The 27,302-nt window shown below is 36.6% G+C and overlaps 1 protein-coding gene across 6 annotated transcripts in view; it reads right to left on the minus strand.

Annotated features, from left to right (window-relative positions):
* Positions 1 to 27,302, minus strand: part of LOC309386405 (uncharacterized protein) — a 131,042-nt gene that overhangs the window by 78,981 nt on the left and 24,759 nt on the right. For all 6 annotated transcript variants that reach the window (XM_081941734.1, XM_081941735.1, XM_081941737.1 and 3 more), the window contains 5 exons: positions 17,066 to 17,238; positions 15,094 to 15,314; positions 12,995 to 13,152; positions 11,179 to 11,267; positions 8,009 to 8,231 (listed from right to left, as the gene is read on the minus strand). In XM_081941734.1, coding sequence (XP_081797860.1) covers positions 8,009 to 8,231; positions 11,179 to 11,267; positions 12,995 to 13,152; positions 15,094 to 15,314; positions 17,066 to 17,238 — 864 coding nt within the window. The remainder of the gene's footprint in view (positions 1 to 8,008; positions 8,232 to 11,178; positions 11,268 to 12,994; positions 13,153 to 15,093; positions 15,315 to 17,065; positions 17,239 to 27,302) is intronic.

Below are 27,302 nucleotides of genomic sequence, written 5' to 3' on the forward strand. Positions count from 1 at the left end.
TAATTCTCCTTAGATCCAAAGCAGTTTGATGACTTTGGGCTAGTCACTTTCTCTCAGCACAAGGAAATCACTTCCAAAAATATTGTCAAGAAAAAATTATGGGCTCGTCCAGACTATTTCCAGGAATCCGTAATGACTCAAAGCCAGGAAAAAAAATCTGGTGCATTATGTTTTAAGTGGTTACTAGATTGAATTTGAAATTCCTCAATTTTTATCTCTTTATTTTGCAAAATATTTTCAGGCACATGGTCATAGAGTAGTAGCATTTACAAACTGTAAATGCTGTATTTTCTCCTCAAATTCCAATTTAAATTCCAATTTTTACAATCCTATCACGGCAATCTAGATACAATCTAGAATATTATTCTTAATTTTAAATAATTGCCATTCGGCATTTTGGAAATATGTTCAATTTTTTTTTGTTGCCATTGATTTGTTTTTGAGTTGCCACGATTATTCCTTCTGTTTCTTTTTTAAATGTTCTAGATTCCAGGCACAAACATGTTAGATTTTGATCAAATTTTCCTTCAGTATCATGCACATACTATCAATGGAGTGGTTTGCTTTTCTAGTTATCTATCCAACTGAATTACTTTTCTCCCTGTATTTTAATTTGTTTTTTGTTGTTTTCAAGAGCCTATACCTACAACTTCTGTAAGGAAAACTCTTTGCCTTCGTTTGTGAGAACTCTTTGCATTCCCTGATATAATCATTTGACTGTGTTCTTTTTCTTCTAAAGTTGCTTTATTATAAAGATATATGGCAAAGAGATACCATCAAGGGAATTACTAGATAAGTGATAGCATAGCCTACAGCTGGATAGCGGATAGGGCAATCTCCAGTATCTCAGTCTGTATAGGAGATTGGGAGTGTGTGTGGTGGGGGGGATTATACTTTGAGACTTGCAAGATTATGTCAATGTAGTTTTATGATATGAGGTGGCTGGATGGAGTCACTGAAGCAGTAGGCATGAGCTTAAATGGACTCCAGAGGATGGTAGAGGACAGGAAGGCCTGGAGGAATGCTGTCCATGGGGTCACAATGGGTCGGACATGACTTCGCAACTAACAACAAAGCTTTATGATAAAGTAGAATTAGCTCATCTGGTTGTGATTTCTATTTGGTTTACCCTGCAAGGCTGACTTCAATCTTAAAATATGAAAATACTATTCTCCACCAGAACTTCTCCTATGCAGCCCCAAAAAGTAGACAGGGTCTCTTCTGAGACTCTTGACCTGCTCAGGGATATAATTTCAGCTTAGAGGGCTTTTAAAACTTGGTCATGCAATAAATCAGAAGGTTCCATTAATCCTAAGTATTTTTCTTTTTCTTTAGGCGCCAGGTGTCTAATGATAGTTCCACTCATTGTGGTAGCCTTTCTTCTTCTATAATTTTGCCTTCTTTAATTGCCAGATCCAAGTCAAATTTTATTCCTATGTTCTCACTGAATATATGGACAAAGTTGACTTGATTTCAACTTTTGATTTATGTTATAGTTTTGGATCATCTATAGAAAGCAAATGGTTTATTTTTGGCCTTTGCTCTTTAACTTGGTATCCACAATCAATTTTGTTCCAGTTGTTTGTGAGAGGAACATTGCCAGTACAAAGAATAATGGTGATAATTGGTCTTCTTATCCCCAAGACATTCAAGAACCCACTGATATTTTTGGCAATCTTCCAATATTTCTGTTGTTTCCAAAAACTTTCAATTTTTTAAACCCAGGTATGAAAGAATCCATCAAACGGCTTTCTATGTTAGGCCATAAAAAGGTGGGTTTTTTTTCTTTTTGTCAATCAAAAATTGATTTGGGGGGCCACACAAATGATAAAAAGTCCCCTTGTGTTCCACTGAGACTATTACAATTTCTTTCAAATTATCATATATTAGACTTGGAATATTTTCAGTAAGCAATTTGAGTGTTGTTTGCAGGCAAGACATAAGCTTGAAGCTGTCAGGAATAGGTTCCCCCCCCCCTTGCTTTTCTATACAAGAAATCTGTTCCAGATGTCACTCATTCTTTATTGTTTGCAGATCATTCAGCTGTGTGCGAACCTGGAGTAAAGACTTGTCAAACTTGACTTTTGAGCCAAAAATCATGTAGTTCATTTTTTTTGGGCGAGCACTAATTTTCAATCTTTCTAATTGGTATCTGAACCATTTATTTTGTTCTCAGTACATTTTCCATTGCTTACCTAACAATTGCTTTTCCAGTTCTGTTAATCTATTGTGCTTTTTTAAAGGTGCTTTTACTATATTGTTTTCCATAAATGTTCTAATATGTGTTTTTTTTTCTTTATAAGGATTTGCACTTATTTTTTCTTGGCAAGTTTCTAGACTTTTGTAAAACAAATATTGGTTAATTTTAGGTAAATAAGCAGGAGAAACAAAGATTGTAAAGAAACCAACGTCGCTTGCTTTAATGTTAGGAATATTCTTTATGACTCATTTGACTTTTTTTTTTCTTAGCCAATTGATATACTGATTGGTGAGCTGCAACATTTCTATTTCCCAAGATCAGAATTATATTATATTCTTGTGGTTTTCATAACTTCATTCGTTATTAGTTGTCCAGAGTTCACAGCATCTGTAATTTCAGCTTGTTCAGTTAACACCGAGTTATTGTTTGCAATCCATTCAACTCAGTATCAGAGAAAATCTTGCTTTGCCGTGACACAATGCAGATCCATTAGCACGTCTTATGTAATCATTCATTCTGGGAATTTCTTTTTAAAATATGGAATATATTCATTTGAAATCCCCTTTCTTTTTTTTAAACAATTTTTATTTGTTTTTGAACAAGGACAAACATAAAAAAAACATCTTCCATTACAAATTGTAGAAAGTGTGTCAGTTGGTTACAGTATTTCCATGCATCTCTTCCATAGTCACCACCTGCTTTTCATACCAAATCGCATATTTTAAATTCACCTATATTCATGTATATCACAATTATTATATCTCAACCTTAATTTGACTATAATTGTTTTTACATCCTTTTATATATAATATTCAAAATCTAGAATAGGATTTAATCATTTAACTATAGCTATTGTCACTTCATTTTATACATACTACTAGTAAACTAAATTTAGCTTAATTTTTTATTATAGATTTTCATTGCATCAACCTGTATCTTTCCAGTAATAGTACAGTCTTATATCTTTTGCCATTTGTAGCATTAATGTTCTAGTTACTTTCTTAATAAATCTTGTATAAACTTCTCTTGGCAACATGTTGTTCCTTTTGTATCTCATAAAAGCTCAAAATCCATCATCTGCTCTTTCCATCATCTTATCTTTGGTTATCACTGGTGCTTCTTTCAAGATTTCTCTCCTTATCTCCGTCAATTTTTCTCTCTTTTCTTCTTCTATGCTTTGAAGTCTGGGGTAGAGTTCCAATCCATCTATCTCCCCTTTCCATATTCCGCTCTTGCCATTACCAACCACGCTCACTTCGTTGTCAGTATCCACAGTTTTCTTATCTCTGCTCATTTTTTTCTTCCATCTTTTGAACTCTGTCCTCCACTTTCTTCATTTGGTAAACATCCTCAGTTTCTCCATCAGATTTTTCTGTTTTGTATTCCATATTCTCCAATCTCTTTTCAATTCTCTCTGTCACAACTAATAGATTTTGAATTTCAAACATAATCATTTGCAATGTTATAGTTTCTTTTTTCTGCTGAGCCATTCTTTCAATTTTGCAGACACTGCCACTATAGGGTTCAAGGCTATTTTAATAAACTTCAAACAGGTTCATTTATTATCTTTCAAGTCAAAATGTTGTCTTCTCTCCAATAGCTAGTGATAGAACTTCCAAAAGGCTGAAATCTCCTTTCTGATGGTCCGGATTTGTAGTACCAATTTATTTTCCAATTTTGTTCACCTCTGAGTTACTTTGCAGTTTCTTTGTCCTGTTTGCCTAGCAAAGATCCAGCTTTGCTGATTCAGTTGAGAGCTGATCTGGTAGCAAAACTGCTTTCTGTTTTTCAATACTGAAAATGGGTTGCTATTATATTATGACAATTTCTTCTTTTCCCATCATCATCACTGAATATTTATTCCACAAAACCTTACTTTTTTTTAGTTCAGCTTTCTTAGAACAATTACAGGTAGCCCTTGACTTATAACAGTTCATTTAGTAAGTATTCAAAGTTATAACAGCACTGAAAAAAGTAACTTATGACAATTTTTCATACTTACGACCATGGCCAAGTGATCAAAATTCAGAAACTTGGCAAACAGATTCGTATTTACAATGGCTGCAGTTTTCTGGGATCATATGATCATCTTTTGCAACCTTGTGTCAAGCAAAGTCAATGGGGAGGCCAGATTCCCTTAACAACTGTGTTATTAACTTAACAACTGCAGTGATTCACTTAACAACTGTGGCAAGAAATGTAATAAAACAGGGCAAAATTCACTTAACAACCATCTCATCTAGCGACAGAAATGTTGGGCTCAATTGTGGCCACTAAGTCGAGGACTACCTGTAGTAGATCAGTCATTCAATTGTAACTGCTTAGAACTTATTAAACAAAACATGTAATATTCTACAACCACTACAAAAGTATAACAAATAGACCACCCTAACGTTGCAGACCACATCTGCAACGTGCCGAATATTACTTGCCACATAATTGAAAAATTCATAAGGCATTTCTGGGACATACTGACCAGGATTCTACATAATGGTATGCTCCATTTGCAATTTCTTATGTTATTCAATTGTTTATTCTTAGCTTATTGCATATCCATTATTTACAGCTTTGTTTTACATGCAAACTAGTGCACGATGGCTTAAACATGAAAACACTGATCAAAGAAAGCATTCAAGCACTGCTTTTGTGTTAAATGGAACTATTGAAAGAGAGAGTCTTAACTGTCATCTGCTGAGCAAGGTCTGTAAATCCAATCTACCCCCCAAAGAAAGAGAAAAACAGAAAAAGGATCCACAAATGCATTAAAGATCCATTCCATAAGACAAGGGATCATGGGACCACTTACAAAACTTCACAGTTGGATGGTGGGTGGGTGATGTTTAAGCAGTAGCCTTCTGCCTGCATATATTTTATATGAAATGAACAGATGCATTGCCATGTCTCCTTTCAGTAACATCAGCTGTGATTTGTCAAGATTCCTCTGTGGCCAAATGTTTTATAAAAACAAAACCAAGGCAACAATGAAGCAAAATGAAGAATCTACAGTCTAAACACATTTTTTCTTTTCTTAAGCACGGGATGATAAAAAGAAACAAAATAAAAGGAGGAAAGTAGAGACTGTTCATAGTAATACAGTATCTTGCTTATTTTAACCTCAAAACATTGTAACCAAGATTTGACTAAAGCTTAGCTTGGCTTCAGTGCCATGGTGAGGAAAACATTTATTCACCGAGGAGAATCAGACCAGTCTCTTAGGTGGAGATTGAATGAAATGTTATTGGTAAAAGAAATGGTGGTAGAAGACTATAGAAAGTTTTGAGAATAATCTTAATAAAGGTAGAGAAGGAAGGATGACTGAAATGCAAGTAATTTTTTACAACACAATAATGAAACTTAAAAGAAAAGGCAAGAGAAAATGCAAATGATTCTGAATGAGACAAAAATGGGTGAAAAATTTAAAAAATCTCCAGAGATGATCACTAATTAAATTAAGCTTTTGCAGAGGCAATTATGTATGTTAAGAGTGAGAGAGATTGAAATAAAGATGAACTATGAAATTTCCATATAAACTGAGGAGATGGTTGGCACACAAGCTGAGAAAAGAAAAAGGAAATGATATTAAAGTTTCAAGAAAAAAATATTGTACTATCAGAATAACAGAGATAAATTCTCTGTAACAAAAAGGGAACTATATGAAGTTTTCAAGAACATTAAAACAGGGAAGATACCTAATACAGATGGGCTGCTGCCCCTTATTACAAATGTTTTGAAAATGAGTTTTTACAAACTTTACAACAGATGACGAGTACTATTTTGCAATATAGAAAGATTCCTGATAGCTGGAAGGAGGCTAATATAACAATACCTAAAAAGGGGTAAAATTTGACTTTAACAAGAAACAATCAACCAATATGATTACTGAATAATGATTATAAATTGTTTACTATGATTTTGGCTGAAAGGTTGAGAATAATTTTAAAAAATATTTTTTAACCTAAAAAAGAATCGCAAGATAATACTAGAAACACTTTGAACATGTAGAAATATTTGGAGCAACATAATGAAAAACAAGCTGCACTGATATTCTTAGATGCAAAGAAGGCTTTGAAGTGGATTTTTGGTTTAGTGTTCTGGAACATATGAAACTTGAATATAATTTTACTAAATGAGTAAGGTTGATTTATACTTCTTAGAAAGCACAAATAATTGTTAATGGGAATTAATAAAATCTTGTGAGGTTTAAAAAAGGCAAGATAAGGATGTGCACTGTCTCCAACTTTGTTCATTTCAGCTCTTCAGGTATTGAACAGAAATATAAGATAAGATCAGTGAATTATGCTAGTTAAGATTAAAAAAGAAACTTATAAGGTATACGTTAAGAAGAGAAATGGCAGATAAAGATAAATGGCTGATATTCCAGGATTTAAGAAATTTGGTTATAATATACAGATGGAACAATGGGAAAGTATATGGTTAAAAGGGTTGAAATCTACATTGTGTTTTGATCTCAAAGAGAATGCTTATAAAATGATTTATCATTGATACATGACGCCAGAGAAATTCCCTGAGAAGGTATAAAGTGATGTCAAACATATGTTGGAAATGCTCAAACTTTTTTTTTTTAGGATAAACAGTCACAAAAAAAGGCATGGCAAATTATTACAATATGTGATCACAGTACCGAGATTACAATATGCACAATGATTGAAAGATTACAATATGTGCAGTCATTGAAAGACCTATTATTGAGAAATTGTTAGTGAAGTTGACAGATGGATTAATTAATTCATTTGATTAGAGAAAAGACATTATTACATTTATTGCTCACTGGAAGCCTCTTACGGACATTTTGTGTAAAAATGAGCAAAATGAATATGATAATGGTTTTGATGATTAAACAGGATAGATTAGAGAAAGAAGAGCAACATGATGTATGTAACCTTACAGAGAAAGGTCAACATATTTCATACTTATAACTGCTATGACAAATACCGGAAGCCACTTATATTTTTACTTTCTTTCTTTTCTATTTTATTTTCTTACATTTTATATTTTATTTTATTTATTTATTTCCCTTTTTTCTTTTATACTTTCTAAGTTTGTGTAAGCTTTTATCTTCTTGTTTAAAAGTTGGAATAGAAGTTATATATATGAAAAAGAAAAGTTTCCACCTGCCCCTATAGCCCTTCTTAACCTATGAGGTATCCTAAAAGAACCATGCCTTGTAAATAAAGTTCAAAGCATCAGTGAATAGGAGATTGAATGGAGCACTTGTATTCTAGATATTACAATACAATTAGCAGCCTCAGCATGATACATCTTTGTGAATCTAAATTAATTTATTCATTTATCCATAATTTATAACTTACCTTCCACAATAATTAACAAGATCGCTTATAACCCTAAGCTAAAAGATAATAAAACAAAACTGCAAAAGGTAGAATATATATATAAATGGATCAATTTAATTCTTTATAATTCTTCCAGTCTGCAAAAAAAAGGAGGGGGGAAAATGGGGATACTTCATGCTTCCCCCACATGCAAACAGAAAATTACAGCTCGACTAGAATAGTCTTGACAAGGAGAAGAAAGCTATTAAGTCAGGGAAGCAGCAAAGGTAAGTAGGTTTCCTTTCCCTGCACATGACTTTTATCCAAATTCCATTTCCCCCTTTTACATCAGTTTTTAGGAGCAGTTTTCTAACTGTAGCTCTTTTATAAATTGGAGATTTCTCAATTTTGAGAGTAACACTTATAAATACTCCCCCCCCCCCCCGGATGATGTATATACCATAAGGCAAGAGAAGCTGCTGGAGGAAGAAGCAAAGCAGTGACCATAAACACCCACCATTTCACAAGCCACTTCCTCTGGGATATCTGTTTCCATATTGAAACTGAACTCTATTGCCTCATTGTCTTTGTGCTTTCCTTTCAGCTTCTTGGGATCTTCTACCCAAAGCCTCAAAGCCAAAGAGGAATGCAGCCCATCCTCCTCCTCCTCTGCCAGCTCCACCCTGAGTCCTGTGTCTTCCGCAAAGAAAGCATGGTTCAAGAGGTCTTTGATGGAGAGCCTGAAATAGAATATATTTAACATGAGACAGTTATGAAAGATGACTGAATGTGCCTTTGGTATTATCCCAAACATGTATTACTGTAATTGCTGAGTGTTTCTTTTCAAAATTATTATACTTTCTCTTTGGAAGACAAGAGCAAAGTAGGCCTTTTCTCCAGGAACGAGTAGGGCAAGCAAATCCCATTAGGATGAGATGGCTCCTCAGATACCTTGGGCCCATGCTATACAAGGCTTTAAAGATTGAGACTTTGGATTGGACCCAGAAGCAAACAGCAGCCAGTGCAATTTGTGTAATAGTGGTGTCTCATGTGCCACCCAACGGGCCTCCAAAAGTGTCTGTGTTGCTGCATTCTGCACCGCTTGTAGCTTCTGAATGCTCTTCAAGGATAGCTTATGTAGAGTGTGTTGCAGTACTCCAACTGAGAGATGATCAGAACATGAATGACTGCACATTCTCACAATGTGGGGTCTCACAATCCAGGAAAGAGTGCAACTGGCACACAACATGAAGTTGCAAAAGGCTCTTCTATGCTCAACTGTCACCTACTTGTAGACAAAGAGTCACAAGTCTAGGAACCCCCCAGATTACATACCGGTCTGCCTGGGGTAGTGCAAACCCATCAACCCAACTAAATACGATAATCCCCCAGATCCCAAGCACCCTTGAACCCACAGCCACTCCGTTTTAACAGGTTGAAGCCCCCATCCAAAAGCCCCACAGCCTCCAGGTACTGCAAGGGGGCAGCCACAATACATGAAACTTGGGTAACCACAGATGAGGGATATAAAGTTGGATATCATCTGCATATTGATGATCCCTCTCCCTATGGTATTAGATGATCTCACCAAGTGGTTTCATGTAGGTGTTAAAAAGATGCAGAGAGAGTCATGGAGTGGACGTCTCACTCCCTATCAATACTGTTTGGAACCAACTTGAAGAAAAGAGCTGAACCAACCTAATACTACACTGCTCAGTCCGAGCTCCTGCAGCTGGCCCAAAAGGATACCACGGTTGATGGTTTTGAAAGCTGCTGAATGATCGAGAAAAGCAAGGATGGATGCAGTAGCCCCATTCTGCTCCCCAACTGCAACCCATGCCATCTCTGTCCCACAATCAAGCCTGAAACCTCATTTAAAGGGGTCCAGATAATCTGTTTTATCCAGGACTCTTTGAAGCTGTAGCACAATCACTTTTTCCACCAACTTCCTAAAAAGGGGAACAAAGGAAAGTGGATGGAAATTGTCCAAACAAGTGGGATCCAGTGAAGATTTCTCAAGGTGGAAACAGATCAAAGTTTCCTTAAATAGTACCAGGAACACCTCCTGCAGCAGTGATGTATTAATTATTGCCTGGATCCGCCTGCAAGTCACTCTTCTGAAGGCTTTTACCAACTAGGTTAGGTAAAGATCTAATGAACAAATAATGGCACTAACAACCTCAAGGACTTTTTTTTACTTCCTCATATCCAACAAGGTCGGACTGCTGACCTTGATCCTGAGCATCTCTAATGGATTTACTCCAACTGAGAATGAATTGATTTTATGCATCAGGTGCTCGACAAATTCTGCCACATGGCCCTGTAAATGTTCATCCAAGCCCTTCTTCCTTAGGCAGTACCAGGTGACCTTAAATAGGGCTGCCAGGCGGCACTCTGTGGACAAATAATAGTGAAGAAACAGCCATCCATCCAGGGGTGGGATTCTACCGGTTTGGACCAGTTCGGGCGAACCTGTAGCTCTGAAGATCGGCTGGGAGAGAACTGGTTCGCTCCCATGAGCAACTGGGTCAGCCTGCCCGCCCCTGCACTTTACCTACCTTTATCTTCTCAGCTGAGTCACGCGGCACAGTGGATTGCTGCGCCTCAGCTGTTTTCCTTCCCAAGCAGCAATTCAAAATGTAAGTATTCTGTAAACTGCGCACACAAAGTGCACGCTCAGTGAATCGGTTGCTAAATCGGTAGGAACCCACTCCTGCATCCATCCATTCTCCTCCTTCACCCATCCCTTATTCTATGATGTGTGAATTTCTGATCAAATATTAGCTCTTTTTTTTTTTTTTAGAAGAATCTGAAAAGCAATTAAGATATCATCTCCCTTAAAAACTTTGAAGCCCAGGATGGATGGTAAACCAGAAATTTCTGCAAAAGGAGAAACACATAATTCCACTGAATTTCTTTTTCTTTTTTTTGTAAAGATTTCGCTGAAACTTCAGATATACTGAAGCTGAGCCACAAGTACACGGACTTAGCTTTCAAAGACAGTGGATACTGTGGATCATGGATGTTTGGGACTGCTTTCAAACCAATGTATAAATGTTTCAAATAAATGTTTCAAAAACATTTATTTTTCTATAAATGTGCCATCATCATCTGACCAAATGGAAAGAGAGCTATTGACCATGACTGAGGCTAGGGAAAGGCACGAGAAGTGAGATCAAGTTACTGAGGGAGAGGAGAGATAGACTAATGTTTCCTGCATCTCCTTCTCTATTACTAAGGATTAATAAATTAAAGCAACAGATCTCCAATGTAACAGTCCTTTTTGGAGTGATTCAAGTAGACATTGCATTTCTCTCTGTTACAGGGAAAAGGTAAATGGATAAGATTTTAAACTCCAACATAATATCTAATTCCGTCATTTTTTCACTGTATAAAAACTAGACAAAATCAAGAATCTTCATTTTGACTGATTCTGTGTTTCTGCAATATTTTCCTTATATATGTTGTAACAGTCATACTTTGGGGAAATGAGCCAGGCACATCCCATTTGCTATATAGCTTCATGAGTTTCATTCTCTTTGACTTCAAAAGGACTTTCACACATGTTTAAAGCACAAATGTTTTGCTTAATCAGATTTTTTCCCTTATACCAACAAATTGCTATTAACACTATCTCTTAATTTGCACAATTCAAAGCAAGTAGAGACACAAAACGGATCTGCCCACCTTTCAGATTTGTTCTGCTGAATGCAACATTCAATGATCTCTTTTACTTCTGGGTCTGTCACCTTATTAAAACTAGCAGGTTTAATGCCCTAGAAGAGAAGAGACATGGTAATTAGCAAAATTACACAGAATATTTCTCTTCTAGAGTTGTACAGAATTATGGAAAATTCCCAAGGTTACAAATACAAGCCCTTTAAGCAGCCAATATAGTAGAAATAGTTTTAGCTATCACACACACATATATGTACATAAATTAAAACAAAACATTTCAGTCTGTCCTGAATCAATAGCTCCCTTCCTTTAAATGTCAGGTATTATTTCTAAAAATCAGATCTGACTGAAAAGGATCCAAATGAATGCAGTGCTCTGAATTTTTTTGGAACATGAATCTTTGTTAATATGACATGATTTTCCTTATTTTTTAAGTTGATGGCTTTTACTAATTCCTTCTGAAAAAGTATCATACATTTGGTTTTTAAAACTGAATTTAACTCTACATGGGAGTGGGGGATATGTATCTACACACATATTGCCCTTTCAGAAGAGATAAATATGCATTTTTATTTGAGAGTACATTGCCTTTACCTATCAAATATTGAAAATGTAAAAAAAAAAAACCTGCCCATTGTACAGATGAGTAGTTATTCCAGTGTAATGGTATAATACAGCAATCTCCAACCTTTCTGGCACCAGGGACTGGTTTTGAAAGAAAGTAATGTCTTCCATGAATTGGGGTGGGATGGTTTTGCATACAACCTAGATCAGGCACATGCACAGATGAATCTTTGCTTGCTCACCCACTGTAACGATCCGCTGCTTGGGAATTGGGGACCCCTGATTATCCCTTTTTGGAAATAGTTACATATGTACTTCTCACATACATAAAATATACTTATGAAATAAAGCAAGGCATTTCTTTCAAAAGAATTCAAAAGTCATTAACAGCAGCACAGTTAGGAAAAAAGTATTCTAACCTGTGGGATACAATCTACCAGGAGGGATTTTTTTTGTAGGTCACACTGAAATAAATTATTGCAGGACAATGCAACCTGTATAGGAGACTGTCTTAGCAGAGTGCACAAGACAGTGTCTGTTAATAGAATTTTCCTGGAAGTGTTTCCTTTTGAAACCCAGCTGGGAAATATCATAAGATTTAATAAATAAAACCAACATAGAGGAACAACTTCAGCAAAAATAGGCAGAATCCTACTGTTTTATAATAACTGCCTTGTCCAGTTTCATAAATTCTATTTGGTACATTTTGATTATTATACCAGCAAAATAAGATGTACACAATAGTCAAAGAAGAAAGGACTATGAAGCCTGAAACAAAGCCCTTGGTTATTACTCAAGATCTCTTTATGAAAGAATCTGTGCCAGCTGGCAGAAGAACAAGCAGAGAGCTGTTGGGTTAGTTGTTGATTCAATAGTGACTTTAGGAAGGCAGTTGGTAAACTTTCAGAAAAGGGAGCAGCAATGATTGGTGCTCAGACAAAAGCTGGTTAGAAATGTGGTTTGCTTCTGTTCCATTTTGGCTTAGGACAGTAAATTTAAAAAATACAAGCTTAACTTATGCATTCTGCCATTTGAGTATCAAATAGCAATTTGTATTTTTTTCAGGGAGTGAAACAATGGAAAAGATTACTCTACAATAAATTAACAAAATCTAGAAAAATCTAGAAAATACTAGAATAAGTCTGTAGTTGCTTTGCATGACAACAGGTTTAGCTAACACAGGTTTAGCCCAATAGGCTTATTTGCTTTAGGCCCATCTTATACAGGTTTGCTCTCTTGAAGAAGTTAATTGTGCACCTACACTGGTTACTTTTCTGTAGATCTGAGCTGCATTCTGACATTCAGAATATGGATATTCAGAAGTTGCCATCTCTAACATGCACATTCCAAAAGCATAGACATCCACCGACTCATCATAATGTTCTTCATACATCTCAGGAGCCATGAATTCAGGAGTTCCTGAAATAAAAGATGAGAAAGACCAATTTGTTATTAGAGTTAGATTGTGGTCACTCAATGAATATTTCTCAAGAGCTTCTTATTTCTATGTTGTAATATTCAATATATTAATAAAGAATTCATTCTCCAAGCATAGATTCTTACCTACAAGCAAACAGTAAGTAGCACTTGCTGAAGCAGGATATCTATCATCTATCTATCTATCATCTATCTATCTATCTATCTATCTATCTATCTATCATCTATCTATCTATCTATCTATCTATCTATCTATCTATCTATCTATCTATCATCTGACCTAGTTACTTGCGGGATCGTGTCCTGCCCCATACATCCCTGCGACCAATTCGCTCGCACAGAGAGGGACTTCTCCAGGTGCCGTCTACCAGACAGTGTCGGGGGGCGACGCCTAGGAGCAGAGCCTTCTCTGTGACGGGCCCAGCCCTGTGGAATGACCTCCCTCCTGATATCAGGACTACCTCTGACCTCCGCTCCTTCCGTGCAAAGCTCAAGACCCACCTCTTCCAAGTAGCTGGCCTGGCTCAACCATAGTTTTACCATATCGCTCCTGACGGGTTTTTTTAATTGTGTATTTTGTATCTTAATTGAGGGGATTTTAAATTGAAATTTTAATTCTATTTTATTCATCTGTTTACCTCCTCCATGCATATGTATATGTATATGTACTGTTTATATTTGTATATTTTATGTGTTTTTTATTGTACGCCGCCCCGAGTCCTTCTGGAGAGGGTGCGGCTAACAAATAAAATTTGATTTGATTTGATTTGATTTGATTTGATTTGATCTATCCATCCATCCATCCATCCATCTATCTATCATCTATCTTTGTTTTAAAGAAAAGAATTTCAGAGGGGAAAAAATCCAAACAGTCCAATTAAGACTGAATGTGCCTAGTGCAGTGATGGCGAACCTATGGCACGCATGCGAGCGCTGGCCAGCTGAGTTCACCTTTTTAAAAGCCATTTTTTCGCCCTCCCCAGGCTCCAGAGACTTTATAGGAGCCTGGGGAGGGTGAAAAGAGCCTCCCCCGCCCTCCCAGAGGGCCTCCGGAGGCTTCAGGGACCGTCCGGAGGCTTCCCTGAAGCCTTCGGAATGCTTAAAACAACCCTCCAAGCTTCAGGGACCGTCCAGAGGCTTCCCTGACGTCTTCGGAGCGCTTAAAACCACCCTCTGAGCAAACCGGAAGTCACTTCCGGTTTGCTCGGAGGGTGATTTTAAGCGTTCCGAAGGCTTCAGGGACCATCCAGAGGCTTCCCTGACGCCTTTGGAGCACTTAAAACGACCCTCTGAGCAACCCAGAAGTCACTTCCAGTTTGCTCGGAGGATCCTTTTGAGCGCTCCGAAGGCTTCAGGGAAGCCTCCGGACGGTCCCTGAAGCCTCCGGAGGGCCTCCGGGGGGGCGGGGGAGGCTCTTTTTGCCCTCCCCAGGCTCCTATAAAGCCTCTGGAGCCTGGGGAGGGCGAAAAAAGCATGTAAAAATGGGGGGTCGCGCGTTGTGTGCGCATGCGCACTGGGGGGGTCGCGCGTTGCATTATGGGTGCGGCACGCTCGCACACGACCCCCCTACGCTCCCCCCACTTGTGGCATGCGAGCCAAAAAAGGTTCGCCATCGCTGGCCTAGTGGTTACTCTATGCTAATCTACTATATTAGACATGGGGGAGAAAATTTTCTCTTTGAAAAAGCTCTTTATATATTTTATGTTGTGACTGCAGGTTAAAAGCACTATCACTATATTTCCCACTGCTTGATGTCTTTTTTAATCTTTTGACATCTTTTGACTTTGGAATATTCTAATAACTATATAGTGTAAAGCAACTTTGACTTATGGCATTGCAGATTCCTGTCTTTATAGATGCCAAAGAGACATGGCACAAGTAGTGGCCCCATAGAAATACCAAACACATTTACGGTATATTCACCAATAACACTCTTCGCAAATGAAGTGCGCATTAAGGTGGCAAGTCCCAAGTCCCCTATCTTCACTGAACCAGTAGGTCCTGTGATGAAGATGTTGTCACATTTCAAATCACGATGGATGATAGGAGGAGTCCTTGTGTGCAGAAAATGTAGCCCTTTTAAAATCTGTCGGCACCAGCTCCTCAACACCTTTGGCTTCATGAGTTTGAACCGCTTTAAATACCTGTAAAGAAATGAGTATGATTGGAGAAAGCCAAACAGCATTTATGCATTAAATCAATACCGACATAGTTTTAAGTTATTCAAGATTCCATGTACCATGATCAACCCTCAGAGGTTCCATAAAATGTTACACTCTCTTATCTCAGGAACTTCATAGTCCTGAGCTGTATTCCAAGTTATCATTATTAAACTAGTTTAGCTTTCCTAAGCTAAACAGAGAAACACAATGATCATGGGTGAGCAAAAAAACAATGAGAGCAGGAGTTACTTCTAACATCCTTTTGGCTTCCCTATCAACTTTCCTTGTGGGAAGCTGGCAGAGAGCATTGGAAATGACAATCATGGGATTACGGCTGACCGCAGCAGTGTGGCAGTGCTGAAAAGGCCACAACTTTGCCAAATTTCAATCACAGCAGTAACAGAATCCAGATTTGGATGAATTTTTCAAAGTTAGTCCATTGGAGGTATGTTAATTTGAATATTGTTACCTACGATGTCCTGTTTTACTTAATTGAAAGTTACATGCATATAGGAGAGTTTTAGTAGTATATAGATTGAGAGAAAGAGAAAAGAAATATCTTATTACAGTTTTTTCCCCTAAAACTCTGGCAGTACAAATTATAGCACAATCCATGCTGCTTTACAGATTTCAAAAAGAGGTGAGTTGATTTATCCGCTTAATACTTTGTCATGAGCTATGCAGTTCATAGGAAAGACCCAATACACAACTTAATGCTTGATCATGACAATTCTCCTACAGTAGTTATAAATATATCTTCTTCACAAAGAAAATGAATAGTGCTAGTAGATACTCTAAATACACCAAATGCGGGAATGAAAGTATTTGACATTTTAATATTTCTTATTTATTTTATTTCTTACTGAATATTCTTATATTCAGGAAATTATCAATTCATTTTTACTAATATTTGGGTAAAAAGAAGAAAAACCAAGAAACAAAAGACAACATTTCATGGCATAAATTTCATCTAATCTGTAACACTCTTTTATAAGGAATTATTACTTACTTAATGAGCTTCTGCACTTGCAATATAATCATCCTAATACATCTTAATCCTTTCTTGACCATACCACTCCATTGAAATCACTTATGAATCATTTAGATGCAGTGAATATAAGCGTAACACAGCAAATTAAAAGACATAAGACATAAATCAGCTTGAAAACATTAATTCTAGAAACACCGAAGCATTTAAAAATATATATATTTCATCTTCAACACTGCCATGAAATATTGTTCAAGTGATTTCTCTGCTTTTTCCTAATGCTCCCATCCATCCCTCCTGTCTTGCTAACTGAACCAATCATAAAATGGTAGTGCTAGTTCACAATTTATCACACTCCATTATTGTTTTATTTATTCCATTCACCATATAGGGTAGGTTAAAATATATCAAATTAAGTCTTAAAATTTATTGGAAATGATTATTGACTGACTCATACCGTATTTAAACTTAATGCTTCTTAACTCACTGTACTTCCATGAAACAGATTTTATATAAGCTAGATAGCAAGCAACTACAATTCACTCAGCTGGATATTTTTATATATTTTAGAAGAACCATAAAGTGACTTAATTGTTTGCTGCATGTTGTAGATACTGAGCTGGATAACTCATAATTCAACAGCAATATAGTTAGTGTCCAAAAGACTACTGGCAATTGTGAACAACATTCAAAAAAGATTATGCAAATACTTATTCTGTTAATGAGAAAATCAGGAAATACATACGTTTTCAGTGTTCCAGATGTCATCAGTTCAGTTACCAATACAATACACTTCTTTCCTTTAACCGTTGATTCCCAAGAATCATAAAATCGGACAATGTTGGGGTGTTGTAGCCCCTTCAGCATTTCAGCTTCTTCTTTAAACCTTTGCTGTTCTGCTTTGGTCAGTTTCCTGTCCTAAAAATATGAAAAGGTGTATCATGATCATTAAGTTATCTGCAGCTACAGTAACATTTCTACTACTAATATTTTATCAATATTATGGCAGCATTTAGAAGCAGGCCATATAACAACTTTACTTTCCTGTTTTAAACACAGACTGAAGAAGTCCAAATACTTGTGATATATTAAACAAACCAATAAACAGCTGTGATATTTAAATTAACATTTAAATGGAAGAAAACAAAAAAGTAAACATCTAAAAAGTTGCAACATGAACAAAGCAATTTACTAATTTGCTCATTTTTCTTCTTTCCTTTTCTCCTACATCCCCCCCCCCACCCGCAAATAACCAATATTAGCAATCCACTCCATTAAACAATACAGTTTCATGTTCTCAGTATTGCAAGTAATTATTCAGGCCATTTTCCACACATGAAAGCTTGTTAGACTATATCTCCCAAATTACAGAGCACTCTAGTATGGGTAGCTACATATTCATTAAATCTAGTTTATGCCACAGGTCATAATCTGACAAATTTTAAGCAGGGTTGTGTAGAATTGTCCTGTGTGAGACAAGGCTAGTACGAATGTCTCTGTAATACAGGTCATCCTCAACTTACAACCATTCATTCAGTGACCATTCAAAATTACAATAGCACTGAAAAAAATTAACTTACAATTGTTTTTTACACTGCAGCATGGTCAAATTTCAGACACTTGGCAACTGACCCATATTTATGACATTTGCAATTTCATATGATCAACTTTTGTGACCTTCTGACAAACAAAGTCAATAGAGAAGCTAAATCCACTTAGCAACCATGTTACTAAATTAATAACTGCAGAAATTCACTTGGCAACTGTGGCAAGAAAGTCATAAAATGGGACAAAACGTAACAAGACAATTAACAACTGTCTTGTTTAACAATGTAAATTTTGGGCTCAATTGTGGTTGTAACTCAAGGACTACCTGTGCAGGTCTGAAAATATACTGTGTTGTTTCTGTGTATCCAGAGTCATAGGGGATTGTCTTTCCAGAGAAGAAATCTTCCTGTATCAGTCTTCAAGAATTGTAATGGAATGTATGAATGACTTTGGCAGAAAAGGGAGACAGAAGCTGCCTAGACAGCAATCAGACAAGAGAGGCAGGAGCCAGCAATCAATCAACTGTCAAAGAAAGAAACTTAGGAAGGATTCAAACTAGTGGATGAAGCAGTAAAAACTAGAGGCGGGAAGTTTGTGCCTTCAGATTTACAAGATTCTGTTAATATAGCCTTACAATTAAGTAGAATTAGTTCATCTTGTCATGTTTCCTGTCTGGTTTACCTGGGAGGGTAAGCTACCAGCACTGCCACATTCTGGACCAACTGTAGCTTTCAAATACACTTAATGAGTAGATCCATTTAGAACATGTTGCAAAATTCAAATGAGATGACCAGGGTATGAGTGAGCAGGGTCTCGTGATCCAGAAAAGGGCACAGTTGACACACAACACAATGTTTAGATACTTTATGTTTATTTAGGTGCCATAAAGGAGGCAGAGTACCTGTTGGGATTCAATAGCAAATAAAGACTGGGTCTTGGCTAAATCCAATGTGGGCTCTATTTCAACTGCATGCTGTTTAATGAGTGCTTTGGCCTGATCATATCCCATGCTGAGCAGAAGACCTAGAGAGAAGCCCATGGATGAGTTTTCAGTTGCCACTTCCTGTTTCCCTGCACAATGAAAATCATCACTTGTGGGGCAATGCCAAAGCAAAAAAAGCATAGTCTGAGCCAATACTTCAGCATGATCATCCACACTCTACTCTCGCTTTCATGAAGCCTGACTCTAGTCACTGGATGGTATTATAAACACATTTTGGAACTTGATGAACTGATCTTAGAAATTTGAATTGTAAAAGTTGCAGTACACAGTTGGAGAAGGGGCTCTGCTAGGTACCATAAAGTTGTGCTATCGGCTTGGCTTCTGATGATATGCGTGTTACAGGTATAGAATAGCCAGCTCTTGTCTTTAGGAATTTAAGAATGGCAAATGAGTACATTTTCAGCAATGTACCCCCCCATAAGCTTTCCTTTTCTGGTAGGATTTGGATGGAAGATCACCACTGAAGTCCACAGTTGTCAATTAGACTGGAACACTGTAAAAAAAAGCCAGAAGAATGCAGTGGCCAATAATTTTTACACTCTTGCCAAGAAGACAGCATGGATGTGTTTATGAAGTCACCAGGAGCTAAATCTGATTCAAAATAATGAATGTGTGAATGTAAGTTGAGACTCCTAATGCCTCTGCATTAATGCACAGTATAAATTTGATAACACACTCATCTAGCAAACCAGAAAATTCGTATGAAAAGGAAATTAGCAATGATCAGATGGATAGCTTTGGTAGCAACCCACTATGACTATGTCTCTGGTACCTTAAGGAACATCCCAGCTTCTTGTCTTTTTATTTGTGACAAACTCCTTTTCTCCAGTTTTGATACATAAAAGTACCTCATAAAACATTCATTACAAATAAATAAATTGGCCGCATTTTAAGAAGCTTCAGTAGATGGAAACAAGCTTTTCTTCCCCCAAAATACCTTGACCTCTATATAAGTTTCTTATTGAGACAATAAGATGTTCTGGGATTCCCATTTTTCTAAGCACATTCCACAGTGTGACACAATCAACACAACTGAAGAGCTTTCTACAATCAATGAAGCACATGCTAACTTTTTTTTAATTGTTTGGCTTTCTCAATTATGCAGCATGCATCATCAAAAGTGTCTCATGTTCCTTGGCATGAAGCCAGCTTGGACATCTGGTATCTCTTTCCATGTAAGATTCTAACATGGAAATCCTGTGCTAGCTGAAGCTTCCAAACGGTCTTCAAGGGCATATTGCATCAGTTCAACTGGGAGGGCATTAATGAGTTTGAGCAGGATCTTCTAATTCAGGAATGGGCACAACTGATACATAATTTGTAGTCGTGCAAAGAACTTCTTAGCCATGACTGTTACTTGCTACTCACACAGGAGCCTTGAGCCTTCAAAGGACATTAATTCCAGGTGGCCACCAGAACTTTTGTAAGACTGTATTAACAATTGTTCGATATAATTTGAATTGGCAGCATGCACAATTTCCTGAGCCCCACAGGTTAATTTATGCTTGAATGTTTCCAGTACTTTTAACATACAATATGCTAACTATTGGTACAGCTTCTAATGAGGAAATTTCTACAGCTGATCATAAATCAAATTTCATTGGTAATGCTCAGAAGATCAATGGCTCCTAAACTGTGTAAATCAAAGCACACAATTTCTACTAATGCTACAAAACTTCATCTGCAGTAATCCGTTCTGGAATAAAATTACTTTTAATTGCAAAAACCAATAATCTAAAAACCACAACCATAAGGACATTTTCAAAGAGCTAATTACAAATGATAATTACAAAAGATAGATGGGGAGGGGGAGATAAAGTTTCAAATGCATCTCACTAAGCAGAAAATTCTTCAGTCTGTTTAGAAATGAAATAAAACATAAGGAATGCAACTGAGTACAATGAAGCTGCATATGGAAATATTTGCTTATTATTTTCAGAGAATCAGCAATTTCTAGAGTACTCATTAGTTGCATCTTGCTTTCTTCTTCCCGCACAAGAAAAAAAGCAGAATTTTGTGTGAAACTGAAACCAAGAATATTGGATAGTTATTCACAAATTAACTAGGATTGTAAACCAACAAACAAAATTTATTTATTCCTGAAAGAGAATTGGCTTATTTGTAATTGACAATTATTTCTGTTTGTTTCATTTGTTCACATAATTGGAATTAATGAGCTATATGTACTGGCACACTGTTTACAGAAAATAAGGATAACTGAAAAAGTTGGCTTTCCCTTAAATGTAAGCAGAGCATTAAAATTAGTTTCCCAACTCCAGTAATAATTCTCTCTTGAAATATAATACATAGATGGGACATAAAATCTCCTTTTAAATGACGGATATCTGATAGGAATACATTTAAGTTAGAACAGTGCTTCCCAGTTTGAATGTCCTGGTTCAATTTACTCATTATCAGAAAAAAACATTTTAATACTAAAGAATTAGTGATGGGAATGGCCAAGGAATTTTTTCTTAGGTAATATCCATATACATTTTTAGTAACAGTAGATACTTCATATGGAGGGGATCTGATAGATCACATATCATATTGCAGCTGAGATGCCACATTAAAAGAAAACTTTCCTACAGCACTACAAGCAAGCAATAGTTTACCCACCTACCCCCAAATAAATGAAAACAGTTAATTGATTCAGCAAAAAGTCATTAGCAATGGAATAGGAAAAAGTTTCTGCTTCATTGAACTGTAAAATATAATTTAATTGCTTTTCATCCTTAACAAAAACTTGGGTTTTTATATTTTGTTGCTTAAAAAACAGGTAGCAAATTGATTGACGTATCTTTTCAGAGTGCCAATTTTAACGGACAATCTGTTAATTACATAATAATTAATATGCTTTATTTTTCTTCTCTCATACATTTACAAAATTGCCATTTTTATACTGGATTTTAAATCTAAAACTTCCTAGAGTTAAATAATGACTATAAAGTAGCACAACCAACTTCCATTTCAAACTCATTGAGATATAAATTGTTTGAAAGTTAAATTTGCATTGCTATCTAGAATAGTTAACCCTGTAGAAGCTACTTTTAGGTATCACTGCAGAATAAATAATAGCATGCTCTTTAAATTTTCACTATACAAAAATCCTACTTCTAGACAATGAAAGTGTTACAAGAGAGTCATATGACATTTTTTTCAGTTCTTACACACATTGTAGTAAAAACAGGTATGCAAATAGTAGAATAATTTGTGCAAAATAACATGGAGGTGTCACCCACCCCAAATGTTCACAGATGATTTTATTTACCACAATGGTAATGATAAACACATCATCTTCTGCAGGGAATATCACTACCAACATATCAATCAAAAATTGCTTCTTCCACTCAACTTCCCTTTCTTCATACTGCAAAATTAAGGAAGTAGTCAAACCTGTTTTCATCAAAACAAAGGAAAAGCATGCCTCAAGTAGTTTTATCTTTCATCTACATAAACAAGAGCTTAAGTTCTACATAGAGATTTTTCAAGATGATTAGAAGGCAACTTCTTTGGCATGAGAACCCAAGATCTTTGCTTCCAAATCATATCTCTGCTTTTTGTATATATGTGGTCCTGATTCTTGTGTCCGCTCACACAGAGAGGGACTTCTCCGGGTGCCGTCCGCTAAACAGTGTCGGGGGGCGACACCCAGGAGCAGGGCCTTCTCTGTGATGGGCCCAGCCCTGTGGAATGACCTCCCCCTTGACATCAGGATTACTTCCGATCTCCGCTCCTTCCGTGTAAAGCTCAAGACCCACCTCTTTCAATTATCTGGCCTGGCTCAACCGTAGTTTATCCTCCTCCTGACAGTCCTTTTAAATTGTATTTTATCATGGGATTTTAATGGCTAATTTTAATTTTAATTTTCTATTATTATTAAACGTGATATATGTTTGATTACTACCTCCTCCATGTATGTATATGTATGTATATGTGTGTATCTGTATGTCTATATGTATGCATGTATATTTTTTATTGTACGCCGCCCCGAGTCCCCTGTGGAGAGGGAGCAGCTAACAAATTAAAAATTTGAATTTTTTTTGTGATGTTGTCATTATAAGTATCTTCCTTAAGTCAAACAAGATGACCAGTGGATTTCCCTCAGCCTGTAGACACCAACTGATATTGTTCTCCCTTAAAATGTTTTGCTAAAATATGTGGCTATCTATCTATTTTTTTTCCAGTATCTGCAATTTTCCATTTACCCCACAATGGCTTGGAAAAACAGAGACGCTTACAAAAAAGTGGACCACCAGAATCTAAGAGGTCATGGGTGGTCCTATTTGGGTCTTAGCAATAGAACCAGCAATAGCACCTAGATTTTTATACTACCACACGGTACTTTACAGCAGAGTTCCCCAACCTTTCTGGCTTTGTGGACAGGTGAAGGGGGGGAGGGAGGGAATGATGCTGTGTAAGCACTGGGTGGGCGCCTGCCACTCACACAAATGGAGCACGCACGCATGCACTCGCCCGCTGCTTTGAGCAGCCCAGCTTTGAACAGCTCAGGGCCAGGTAGTGGTCCATGGCCCAGGGGTTGAGGGTGCCTGCTTTACGGCACTCTCTGGGAGGTTTACAATGTGAGCATATTGCCCCCAACAATCTGGGTCCTCATCTTATCAACCCTGGAAGGATGGAAGACTTAGTCAACCTCAAGTCCCAACAGGATCAAACTCCAGACCGTGAGCAGAGTTATCCTGTAGTACTGAGTGTCAGGGTTCCAAGTATAACCCCAAAGCAATCCAAACACTGAGGCCTACGGTTTCCTCAAAGTATGAATTTATTAGGAAGGTCATATTGGCACAGCTGGTGAAAACACGACTCTGAAGGACCCAGAGTTTTCCCCACCCAAATCAAAACCTCACGTTCTTGCACCCAGGTCAGAAGTCCATCACATGACCCAATCAAATCTTATATTTAATAAACACAAGAGTTTTACCATGCTGCTATAAAGTTGAGAGTAAAATTTTATCAGACTTGTACCACAGAAAATTTTGAGTCATTTCTTGCAACTGCTATTGTAAAGTCAAAATTTCCCAATAGCTTTAGATGAGAAGAATTGTTTTCGTTTAAATGCTTTCCATCTACCAATGAAGCCAATTTCCGTGACTAGTTTCTCTGTTTCCTCTTTGCAGATCACCTGATTTCAAATATAATCGCTTACCCTTTATTAAGCCAAAATAAACAGTCATCTAAATGGCATGCAGATGACCTGATAGCTAGGTTGGTATAAGCCAGAACAGCAAATACTTAAATCCTTTATAACAATAAAATATACAGGGGCAATGAAGACATAATAGAAACACTGAAGAATACATATAATCCAACTTTTGAGTAAAATTTTGTATAACACTTATTTTTTATAGTTATTACCTGATTGCATTGGTTTTCTTGCACAGAATTCTTGAAAATATTCTACTACCGGTAATTAACCTAGTCTTAGTTAATTCAAATATGTTTTAAAACCATTACAGAAGAACACAAAAAGAAAAAGACCTTTAATTAATCTCGTCACTATTGCAATTTTAATAACATTCTGAATAATCAGGTGTTTATTCAGATAAATAAAACTAATTACCCATTTTAACCATGCTGCGATTAAAATATTGTGCACCTCATTTTATGAAACCCTGATTTTGTCCTTCTTTGCACACAATGATAATAAGCAAGGTTCCTGATTTGTCTGGAAATAAGCAACATGCCAGTGCATACAATTCAAACAATCTCATTTGGTTTCGTCACAGTTAACAAACCCCAGACAACCCGAGTGATTTTTTTAAAATCATGATGTGCATATTAGTCTGGTTTGTTTTTCTGTTAAGAAGTCAGAACTCTAGCACGTTTCTCTTCCCTGCTCTTTCAGTGGAACACATGGATCCTCAACTATTCAGATTAATATGTGCAATGCTAAAACACATAAGAAAACCATAGAGAAATGGGGAAGCATATAAAGTATTACCTTAAGTAACCTACAATTACAATGCTTTGGTCCCCAGTACCAAATGTAAAGTTACTCATTTCCTAACAATACACAACAGGAGCCTACTTGGATATAATCTAGACATCTCAAGATAGTACATAACATAGGTAGTCCTCGATTTAAAACAGTTCATTTAGTGACCGGTCAAAGTTACAATGGCACTGAAAAAAATGACTTATAATCATTTTTCACACTTACGACCTTTGCAGAATCCCCATGGTCATGTGACCAAAGTCCAGCTGCTTGACAACTGCTCCATACTTATGACCATTGTTGCATCACAAGGTCACGTAATCACCTTTTGCGAACTTCTGACAAGTAAAGTCAATGGAGAAGCCAGATTCTATCAACTACAGTGATTCACTTAAGAACTGTGGCAAGAAAGGTCGTAAAATGGGGCAAAACCCACTTAACAAATGTCTCACTTAACAACATAAATTTGGGGCTCAATTGTTGTCATAAATCGAGGACTACATGTAAAAATTCCAAAAACTTAATACCATTGTGGACACTTTAGGATGAATTAAAATATCATAAGCACACAGAAATTATCCTACAAAGGCACACAGTTGTTTACCGTAAGTGTTTGCTGGGGCTTACATTTTGGAGGGTTAAGAAATTTGTTTTAATTGTACTATGCCTATTTTACACGTAATCACAGTTCTCCTTTATTTCCCAACTTCATTATTTATGGTTCCTTTTTTGTTCCATTTTGACAATTCATATCATGATCATATCATCAGTTAAATTCAAGGGCAACAAATGTTTTAAGGTCCCATATTAATTGCACAAAAGGCATTAAAAAACCCTGGAGAAATAATACAAATTTTCCCCAAAAAATTGCATTTTGAAAGCCCATTCCTTTTGGAGTGGGAGTTGGGGGACATGAGGCAGAATCCTAAGGAAGGATTGGAATGAATATTTCAGTTCTTGGATGGGTAATGGAAAGTTCTAGCATGTTTACTGTTTTCTTCCCAGTAACTTTCACATTGTAAGTCAGCCTACAACATTTGTTTTCACAAAAGCTTAGTGACAACATATAATCGGCAAATCAGCACACAAGAAATGAATATATTACCATTATAAAGCAGTATTCCAGATTGTGGTAAATAAAAGCTCACAAGTTCAGCATCTAAAGATAGATCTTCAAGCTCATTCCTTGTCATTGTTACTGTAGTGATGTTTACATGGATGTACACAGTTTGTTTTCTGCAAAAAGCCTCATAGAGGCAATAGAAACATTGCATTCCCTAAGATTACCTCCACTGGAAGCTGCACCTCCCCACTAAGAGTAGAGGCCTGAATTATTCTGAAGTGCAGCATTTCCATTTCTTTCTCCAGAAATTAACACTAATCATTCAGAGGCTAACATTTGAGAAAATAAACAGGGACACTATGGAACAAAATTGAGCTGGAAATCTACAAAATCACTTCTTTTTGTATTATGTATGTTCACTAATTACTTCATTCAACCAATATGTAAATGATTTGTAGAAAAGAAAATGTTCATTTTTATGTGTTGTCCCGATCTACAGATTTTTATTCATAATTTTTGAGCTGGTAAATATTGAGACATATGAATAGACTGTGAATTATGTGCTCTTTTCTGCCATGTCACTGGAGGAAAAAAATCTGTAACATATTTTTTGACAGCCCTACTAAAAACTAAATCTGTTCCTGCCTTTGCTGACATAGCTGAGAATAAATGAAAATGAATCACCTTCCTTGGCATAGTCTCAATGGATCTATGCCATTAGGCTGCAGAATTGTTGGGAATTTGTGTACTGGGCTTTGCATTTGATCTTACTTTTCATGACAATGGGGACTAAACCATTTTGACTCTGGTTTGTTAAACGAGCCCTGTACAAATCCACCCATTTCTATACACAATCATTTAGAATCTTTCCAAGGAACATGCTTACAATAGTTGGGCCAGTGAAAGGAAAAGAGAAGGTAGGACACTTCCATATTTCATAGCAGTCCAGGGCAATTCACAGGGAGGGAAAGTGAGCTTAATTTCTCTTCCATTTACTTATTCTGAGCAAAACTGCTGATTCTCTGCATCTCAGCAATTCAGAAATTTTTACAAGTATCTTTGGAGGTAGAAAACCTGATCTACCTACTTCACTACTCCACTCCTAGAAATTCTGAGTTTCCTACTATGGGAATTGTTAGCAGTTGGAAAGATATACTTTGTTTCCTATTATTCATCTAGTAAGCTTATCTATCTGGCTGGAGTAAAGAGGAACTACTACAGCAAGATAGGTCTAATTTCTTTAGAGAGAGCCTGCAGGCAGTCTATCCATAGTCCAAAGTATGAAACCAATTTGTTCCACTTTGAAAAATTAAATAGTTCTCCCTTTTATTTTATTAGAGTCAACTAACTTCTCTGAGAACCTGAACAATTAATGACATTTACATTAGAACTGTCTTTGTTTGTAGTCTTGT

The sequence above is a fragment of the Natrix helvetica genome (genome assembly GCF_964273705.1).
Source record: "Natrix helvetica genome assembly, chromosome: 1".
In the NCBI taxonomy this organism is placed as follows: Eukaryota; Metazoa; Chordata; class Lepidosauria; order Squamata; family Natricidae; genus Natrix; species Natrix helvetica.